The following is a 9869-nucleotide window of genomic DNA, read 5'->3' on the forward strand; positions in this document are numbered from 1 at the left end:
GTAAATATCTCAGGCTGGCTGAGGTTATGGGAAAGAGATCAGAGAGGGCTCGGTGGAAGAAGCAGGCTCTGACAGCGGTATTTTGGAAGGATGTCTAGGAATTCCTAGGCACTGACTACAAAGAAGCCCCTCTCAGAGGAGCAGACGGGGCCAAAGGAGGCCCTAGACCACAGTGACTCTGGCAGCAGGCCTGGGAACCTGTGGCATCCATCACCTGGGCAATGAGGAGCCAGGAGGCTCTTGAGGATGATGAACACAGAACCACAAACACCCATCGATCCTGCTCTGCTAAATCTGCACACGACCAAAAAACAAAGCAAAAACAGACAAATCAAGAACACTAGCATGCGATGCCAACACGACATCTAACTCCACGGTCCCCAAACAGAAAGCTAATAGGACTTTCTAAAAGCCTGGACACAGGCCTGTTTGAAATTCTTGGCCAGCTTCACCCCTGGCACCCTCCCCCATATTGATGATGAGCTGCCAAAGATAAACTAACCTCTGGAATGGGGCCAATCTGTCAGCATCAAGGCAATTCTGCCTCTCAGGACACAGAAACATTAATGAAAGGCAAGACCCATGCTTGGCCAAAATAGGTGGGGCAGCTGAAAGCAAGACTTTAGAAGACCTTTAAAGGATGCGTTTATTCCCACGGGTCAAATAATTAGACCTGTCATTCCTTAAGACCCCAGAAACAAAGTGATTGTCTGGGCAAGTTCAAAACCATGTTTGTTGGCATGAGCACCCAACACGGCAAGTGCAGAGAGAATGGGATAAAGGAGCAGAGACACAGAAAAGCCCGTCACCAAGAGGCCAATGTGTTCATGTTTCCTGGGCAGGGAAGATGAGTTTCTAAATCCCACCCCCACACCGCAAGCACCCACTGAGCCTAATAAAGCTCTGTAATCTGGGTAAAGGCCAAGGCTCTGGAACTCTACAACTGAGGCATTCTGGCAACCCTAAGTGTCAATCAACCAGTGTTTACTTTTGGGAACTCTTAGGCATCTACAGTAACATGCCACACTCTGCTCTGTCATTTCCTGTATACAATTTGTTTTAGAAACACAAAATAAGCACAAGCTCACTACTTCCTGTTATCCTATTAAGGAGAAATATATGACCTGAAAAGAAGAGTTAATTAGAAAGCAGTCTTTCACCAGGATTCCAACTGAGGCATGCCTTGGATGGCACCAAACAGCAACATGGCCGTATTGTCCTAGTTGCTGTTACTGCCATGAAGGCAGATGTGAGTGAGCTGGGTATGTATGTGAAAGGGAGAAAAAGAGAGAGAGAGAGTGCCCTTGGGACCTCCTAAAACAAATAGCTAGGCAACCTGAAGAAAAATCTATGAAAGTCATCGGGGTGACCCTGTGAGAGTCCAGTTGGCTTTTCCACAGAATGATCAACACAGAGAACTAAGCAGAGCATGAGAGAGATGGATGAGCCCCAAAAGCACTTGAAATCAAACAGCACCTTTAGTAGGGATTTCAGGAGAGACATAAGCCATACTTCTGGAATAATAAGCTAAACTCACCTTGTTCATTTCCCCTGCCTAAACAACAATCCCAATCCTCCATACATATCACGTTCTACATTGACACGCCTACAGTTAATACTGAAATCAAATCAATGTGGCCATTTGCATGACCACAGCCTAACACACACAATCATTTTCTGCACACTGTTTTCTAGGAAGCACAGGGTCCCAAAAGGGTAACAGACAGGCCTGCCAAAAATAAGAAGAGAACATCCTACACTATTTGGTGAAGGAAGGAAACCAGAAAACAAACATACATGAAATGGAAATGCTCTGCAAACTGGTTTTTACCATGGCTGTGAGGATAGATTATAATTAGAGTAGCTGAGCAAATAAGACATTGCATCTTCTTATACTTTTTGCCAGTCAGTCCTTATGGGATGATGCTGTTGATGCCAAATGAAAATGTCAAGTCATATGCTGCTTTTCATGCCCAAATAACCCTGAGTGAAAACAGTTATAAAGGAAAGTAGGGACTACTGTCATGTTGTCACAATAAACTATAACAAAACCAACCAGCCATGTTGTCGTAATGGCCGACATAGCAATCCAAGGGGTAAGGTTGTTACAGTGGATCTACGGTTCACTTATGGTCAGCCATGGGCGGGAGACAATCAGGAGCAAGGCCCGGTGACGAACATGTAGCTATAGTGCTGGGACACTGCTCCTTGTTGTACTGTGACATTAGTTAACCCCTTCCCCGGCAGAAACGTGTATACTCGTTTTCACAAAATGTTCTTTTTTAGTCGTCGACGAGTATACTAAGAAAATATGGTAAAAAAATATGGTTTATAGGAAGACGAGTTACAAACTGTTTTCATAACCAGCATCAAAAATACTATATAGAACCAAAATAAAAAAATTAGTCTGAAAAAGAAACGTTTTTAACAAAAAAATTGTTGGGGAAGGGGTTAAAGCAAACAGTGCGCAAACAACAAAGAGGTTTTACCCGAACTTTTAGCAACAATTAAAGTAAATGCTATCATATTTGATGATTTTTGAATAAATGAGTCTTGATTTATTTATTTTTATTTTTAAATATATTTCTTTTCTTTATTGGTTTCAGAGAGGAAGGGAGAAGGAGAGAGATAGAAACATCAATGATGAGAGAGAATCATTGATTGGCTGCCTCCTGCACACCCCCACTGGGGATTGAGCCCACAACCCAGGCATGTGCCCTTGGCCAGAATCGAACCTGGGACCCTTCAGTCCGCAGGCCGACGCTCTATCCACTGAGCCAAGCCAGCTAGGGCAATGAGTCTTGATTTAAAACTTCCACCCTTTACATCATCTAGAACAGTCAACCAGGGACAATCTGCCTCCCACGGAATAACGAGCAATGTCAGGGGACATTTTTGGTTGCCACATCTGGGGGCGGGGTTGCTGCTGGTGCCTACACGGTGGAGACCAGGGATGCCGCAGCCCTACGCAAGCAGGGCCCAGGCTGAAAATCCCCGAATGGTGATCTGTGTTAACACCTGCAAAGGCCACCATGTTTCACTTTCCCTTGGGGAGAATGTGTGCTGTGGGAACCTAACGTTTTGTTTCTTTATTCAAAATTGCTGACAAGAGTGGTGACAGGTAGGGACTTCCTTCACATTTGCAACTTCACATTTTACTAATCAAGCCAACGAAGCAGAAAAAATTAAACACCACTTTCACTGAAAAAATGACAAAAGCATTATTTCATCAACGTCAACACAAAGGTAAGCGTTTCATTATTATTGAGCAAATAAATAGTTTCCTTTGAGGATAGAGGACAGAGGTAAAATACACACTTTTAAATACGTGCTGTAGTAAGAGGATTATCTGCTGTAACTGAGACCATTTCTCCTGAGGGGGGAGCGGAGAGGCTTTGTGGTGAATGCCTCCGTTTTCATTGCCATGTTTCCTTTGATGTGTTACTTCTTTTTACTCTCTAGGGCCATGACTGCTTTCTTTGGAGAAGTGGCTTCTTTGGAGCCTTCATGCTCTTCTGGCCACAACTGTGTCCCAAGGTGGTCGGGACAGCTGGGAGAGCTGTGCCTGCCCACGCCCAGGAGAGCACGGTCCTGGCACCGGCAGGCCCAGCACACCCAGTTCTCTGCTCCTGAGCACCGTTCACAGAAGAATCCTCAACTAGCCTTTTCCTGGGGCTTCACCTCTGAGGCTGGAGAGCCTCAGGTGAGCCAGGTGTTGGGGGAGGAGGGAAGGACCTGGGTAGTGGGGAGGTGGCATCTGTTTGCTATGTTGAATACCACACTTGTGCTGGGCATGCATGGAGTCTTACACGGAGACAGGCTTTTAACAGGCAATCCTGCAGAATAAGCCATGTAGGAAGGGAGGGCATCACAAGCTACGGCTGACCAGAGGAGAAGCAATCTGAGGACACCTGGAAGTGGGGTGAGGGTGGGCACAATGACTCAGATTCTTAGCCTAGAGAACATGGTAAGCTGGCAAGAAAATGAAAAAGAAAAAAAAAAAAGGTTTGTTCTGGCTGGAGTCAGAGGTGGAAGAGTAGGGTCCAAGTTAACTGAGGCCCAACCACACTCACTATCACGCTGGATCCTGCAGCCACCTTACATATTACTAGGAGGCAGAAGGAGTCCCAGAAGGGTTTTCAGAGGGAAGAAGTGTGGCGAGACTGGGTTTAGAAAGGTCATTCTGGATGCGGGGTCAGAACAGACAGGGGAGAGGTTGGAAAGCAGGGTGGTGAGGATGGCTAAAGGGACAGATGCACAGGGGGGTGATGGCCTGAACAAGCACACACCTTTAGTCCACATACTAGACTGAGGGATGTTTTGAGAGGTGCAAAGAGCTTGGAAGAAAGGGTAACACAAATCCTGAAGTAAATGCATAAGCTGATAGTGTCCACACTGAAGAATGTGGCCAGGAGCCAAGCGGCTGGGATTTTACAGAGGCAAGTACCGAGTCCAGCCGTTCCCACAGCCAGAAAAGCTAATGTGAAGACACAGTAGACATTGGCCTTTCCAAACGAAACTATGGTTCCACAGCTCCATAATGCACCCCAGCAGAGCAGGAACCCCAGGTGAGGGTGAAGCAGAGCACACACACCAGACTCTGGAGAGAGAGCCCTAACTGGTGTGGCTCAGCAGATAGAGTGTCAGCCCTCGGACTGAAGGGTCCCGGGTTCGATTCTGGTCAAGGGCACTTATCTTGGTTGCAGGGTGGATGCCCAGCTCTAGTCGGGGCTGGTGTGGGAGGCAACCAATTGGTGTGTCTCTCTCACGTCTACGGTTCTCTCTCTGTCTTTCCTCCTCCCTTCCACTCTGTCTAAAAATCAATGAAAAAATATCCTCAGGTGAGAATTAACAACAACAAAAAAACAAAACTCTGGAGAGAAGCTCACTGACGGCGGGTGAGAAGGGGACAGGGCAATTTTACCTTTGTCTCTCTTTTTAATTCACTTATTTATCTGACTTGTTTATAATAAACATGTATTTATATAGTGCCTCTTTAATTTTTTTAATAAAAAAGAAACTGTTAAAATTGTAACTGACACAGGCAGACAGTGATATAAGAATAGGTAAATGCACACTTACCGATCCCTTCTCCATCACTCTATTGAGCATGACCACGCCCCTGCTTTTCTGCTCCCACACCATCTCCCAAAAGTGACCACACGTATTAGGCAAAGGGCCCTGCAAAAAAAAACAACCCACAAAGTGCATGCCATTTATACAGAAACATACTCCAGTGCAAGCTCATCATTGGCAACTAGCAGATAACAGTGCCCTGAGGCAGAGTGGGGGCAGAAGCTGGGCCAGAGACACAACTCTCCCTGCCTAGTGGTCAGTAACCACAATTCTATATTCTAACACATGGTGAAAGGTCATTTCCACATCTCAGGGCTGATCAACAAGCGCGGGAAAAAACACACTGATTCTGCCCTAACCAGTTTGGCTCAGTGGATAGAGTGTCAGCCTGCGGACTGAAGGGTCCCAGGTTCGATTCCGGTCAAGGGCATGTACCTTGGTTGTGGGCACATCCCCAGTAGGGGGAGTGCAGGAGGCAGCTGATTGATGTTTCTAACTCTCTGTCCCTCTCCCTTCCTCTGTAAAAAATCAATAAAATATATTAAAAAACACACACACACAAAAAAACACTGATTCTGCTTTCTGGTTTAGGCTGGTCAGTCAAAGGGCTCCACTAGGATCCACCTATTAGGCAAAACTATCAGGTGCAGAAGAATATTAAGCAAAACTAGTGAGCATCTACTCATAGGGGTTTGAAGATTAACTATGTTCCATGTAACAATGTCTTCCCACAGTACCTGGAACATAGTAAACAACCAATGAGATGTTAGCTATTATTATTACTATTAATAATGGAAAACCTGACCATAGACAGCCTTTATCCTTGGACCATGGAACATAAGAGATGTGGACAACACAAATGGTCAGTCAGGTGGCCCAAGGGTCATGATGGAGTGACTGGCAGGCAGCTGGCCTGTCTCACTCTAGCCCACCTACAAAGGGCATAGATGTTTAGTGAGTACAAGGGTACAAGTGCTTCAAGTTTGTCTGTTTTCAGTAAGACCTATCTCCTCCAGCACTGGAATGGTTTCCATTCTTACTCGTTTTCATCCAATTTCTCCTTATTCTTCACGTGTTTTCCCCTGGAGTCTCACCACACTCTCCTTGCCCAGGCAAACCGTTAGTGCTCTCCTTTTCTTTTCTGAACTCATCTCAGACTTGCTGTCTGACCCAAAAGTTTGCATTCCATGTACATGCCGTAGGACTCAGACAACGGGGATTACATGTGTAACCCTTTCCCCCAGACTAACAGAAAAGTGGCTCCTTGAATCACATGGCCTCTTGGCTGGCCACCCAGGCCTTTCAATCTCTCACCCGAGCATGAGGATCCCTCACTGGGCCTTCCACAGATGCAGTTCTCTGGCTCTGGTTACCAGTTGTTGCCTTCCCTACCCTCCAACATCACTCCAGCTTAGAATGGATCTGAGGGATTAAATATCACATAGGACCTGAAAGGAGCCTGGCTGGTGTGGCTCAGTGGTTGAGTATCGACCCATGAACGAGGAAGTCATGGCTCAATTCCCAGTCAGGGCACATGCCTAGGTTGTGAGTTCAATCCCCAGTAGGGGGCCTGCATAAGGCAACTGATTGATGACTGTCAGCACGGATGTTTCTATTCCCCCCCTCCCCCTCTCTAAAATCAATTAAAAAACCAGAAGATCTGAAAGGATACATACCAAACTTAGCCAACACTTCATGGGGAAGGTGAAGGTGGGCACTGATGACATTATTCTCTACAACACATCTATACATCTGATTTTCAAAAAGACTGGTATTATTTGCATAATGAACAATAATGAAAATTAAAAAATGGGCAGGGTTTTCTTGGTTTTGTGGTTTGGAAAATGTTTCAGTCATACTATCTAGAGGTGCAACTTTTTGGGTCAGACTGCTTTAATCCCTTTTGTAAATTCCAGGGCAAAGGGAGACCATGCCAGCAGCTAGATACATCTGTGGTGCCACCCTTCAAACGGACAGAACTTCAGATGTGCCAAGTAATTGTCAGGGCAAAGAGATGGGGAAGACAGGGAACAAAAGTTTCCATGGTGATTTCTTTCATTCCACTTGACTATGAATATACACCTATGCATCTTTGCTTTGGGCTTCCTGACCCCACACAAAGTTGAATGGCTGAAATCAGGAAGTAAGACTTGACTTCTTCTGAAAAGACAAGTTCCCAAGAAGCCACTTTTGCCTCAACCTTTTCCCACCAGTTTGACACCACGAAGGATCTTCCTCCTTATCACCCCACCCCAGCCCACCACAACCATCCCAGTAATGGCCTGTCCCCTACTCATATACCAAGAACTTACTCAATAGCCCCCAGAAGTGAACACTGCATGGCTGACGTTCCATACATTAAAACTGGGAGGCATCTGGGCTGATTATGGTCATGGACATGGGGAACTGGGCAGGACAAAAAAGGGGCAGAGAAGAAGGGCCACAACTTCTAAGCTCCCTGTCCCAAAAGCAGCCCTTTGAACATAGTGCTTTCTGGCTTCTCCATAATTTTAATTTCCAAATATTAGGCAGAATTTTGATGCTCAAAATCACCCTACAACTCAGAGCCATATACAAGACTGATAAACTGATATGGAATAAGAAAACAAAAAGAGAGAAACTTAGATAGTTCAGACTAACTTACAGATAACAGAATAAGACTTGAGAAAATCAAAAAGAATTTCCTTTATCCCCATTCCCAGAAACCCATTGTTTTGGGCCTTATACCAGTAAATGTTTCACAAGAAGATCAATTATTAAACCACTTTTATGATCCTTTCCATAAAGATGCCAAAACCAATGGGAATTTTAAGTGATTTTGCATCCTTGTTCACACACTCTAATGTTTTTTTTCTGGACCAAAAAAGGAGGAAGGACCACGCCACCGAATTCTGAATGGGTATCTGCACAAAAGTTCCTAGTAACTACCACTCCTCTAGACTTCCATGAGAAGTATTCAATTCTCTGAGGCACTTATGGAATCACTACAGGTACAGGCCCTTCTCTAGCCATGGCTCTGATGCCTCTGTGAACAGACCACAGGCAATTCTGCATTTAAATGCTGTTTCTCATAAGCCCAGCAATGTCATACTTCTCAGAAAGATTAGTGTTACAACCAAACTGAATCTCTGAAGGAGGATTTTTTCCTACCTTGTTGCTTTTATGGGTGGTTTAAAACCTGAACTTCTACAGAATGTGCCTGATTTTATTTGAGGTGTAGTAACAGCACTCTAAAACGTTTCAATTGACATCAAGTAAGGCAAAAACCATTAAAAAAAAATTCAGACAATCCCGGGTTTACCTGGGTAAGAATGTAACTTCTCTGCGCTTCTTCCATTTTTATCAAACTAGCATTGATATAGTCGTTATCTTCTTGATGTAGTTTAATCCGACTATGGTCAACTGAAAGGCAAATCAGAACTCAGAGGTTAATCCTGGACGACCAAAGAAAGTGTCTACACAGACAGTGCACCCATAGGGAAAGCAAAGAAGTTGAGTTGGTAGCATGAAGGGCATTCATACTGGCTGAGGCAATGCCTTTTAAATGGAAACCAGTCATCAATATGGGGATAACTTTCAGGAAGGTTTCTGAAGTGTCTGAAACCTAATACTAAATAGCAACAGGGACAAACTACACTAAAACATGGATTACGTCCCATTTGGGAAATCTGTGCTTAGGTTGTATCTTCCTACGACACTTATTACTGTCCTCACAACTTGGTAGACTGGGGAGAGGAAATGTCAAGAAATCTGTTCTGATGCCTAATACAGGATGGGGTAAAAGCGGGTTTACAGCGGTTCATATGGAAAATAATATAACAATGAATAATAACACGAGAATGAACTGTTTTGTGTACTCACAACTATAAATCTAGTTTTGCCCCATTGTGTATATACTTTTTGTTGTTGTTGTTAATCCTCACCTGAGGATATTTTTCCATTGATTTTTTAGAGAGAGTAGAAAGAAAGGGAGAGACACACAGAGAGAAACATTGATGTGAGTGAGACACATCGATTAGTTGCCTCCTGCATGCACCCCACTAGGGCTGGGGCCCGAGCCTAAAACTCAGATATGTGCCCCTGACCAGAATCGAACCTGGGACCATTCAGTCTGCAGACTGATGCTTTATCCACTTAGCCAAACCAGCTAGGGCTGTACATACTTTTATAGGATAGAATTTATGAGCACACCCCAACTTAGCCTACATCTAAAGGTTTGAAGATTAAATGACCTAAGTACACAACAGTGTGAAAAGTCACATCTTGAATTCCTTTACACAGGTTTGTTTTTTTTTAACTCAAGTTCAAGTTTAATATATTAAGTAATTCTAAATCATTCAAAGTCAGAATCTGTCAAGACCAAAGACATTTAAAAAAGAGTTTTACTAGATAAAGTAATTTTGAATTAAAAAAACCTGAAAGTATATTAAATGTAACTTTCAGAATAGCTTTTAAAAATAAACTCTCATTTGGAAGTTCTGTCCAGATTAGTGAAAAAGTACAGCATCCCCCCCCCCCCCCCCTCTTTTACCATGACTTTGTCAAAGAAACAATGATTCCCCAAGGGCCACTTTCCTATTCCTGCTAGTGCAGCTAACAGGTGAGGATTTTTATTTCTGATATAACATAAGGCAGTGGTTCTCAACTTTCTAATGCCGCGACCCTTTAATACAGTTCCTCATGTTGTGGTGACCCCCAACCATAAAACTATTTTTGTTGCTACTTCATAACTGTAATTTTGCTACTGTAAACAATATGTAATTATATATGTGTTTTCCGATGGTCTTAGGTGA

The 9869-nt window shown here is 44.0% G+C and overlaps 1 protein-coding gene across 7 annotated transcripts in view; it reads right to left on the reverse strand.

Moving 5' to 3' along the window:
- PTPN1 (protein tyrosine phosphatase, non-receptor type 1) overlaps positions 1 to 9869 on the reverse strand; it is a 75902-nt gene that overhangs the window by 12694 nt on the left and 53339 nt on the right. For 5 of the 7 annotated variants that reach the window (XR_001513012.1, XM_006758791.2, XM_015560714.1 and 2 more), the window contains 2 exons: positions 8378 to 8478; positions 5083 to 5181 (listed from right to left, as the gene is read on the reverse strand). The exons of 1 other annotated variant lie outside the window; for it this stretch is intronic. Coding sequence is in view for 5 of the 6 variants with exons in the window: in XM_006758791.2 (XP_006758854.1) it covers positions 5083 to 5181; positions 8378 to 8478 (200 nt within the window). In the remaining variant the exon portion in view is untranslated. The remainder of the gene's footprint in view (positions 1 to 5082; positions 5182 to 8377; positions 8479 to 9869) is intronic. One more of the 7 variants, XM_015560715.1, reaches the window with a different exon arrangement.

The sequence above is a fragment of the Myotis davidii genome, unplaced genomic scaffold, assembly GCF_000327345.1.
Source record: "Myotis davidii unplaced genomic scaffold, ASM32734v1 scaffold935, whole genome shotgun sequence".
Classification (NCBI taxonomy): Eukaryota; Metazoa; Chordata; class Mammalia; order Chiroptera; family Vespertilionidae; genus Myotis; species Myotis davidii.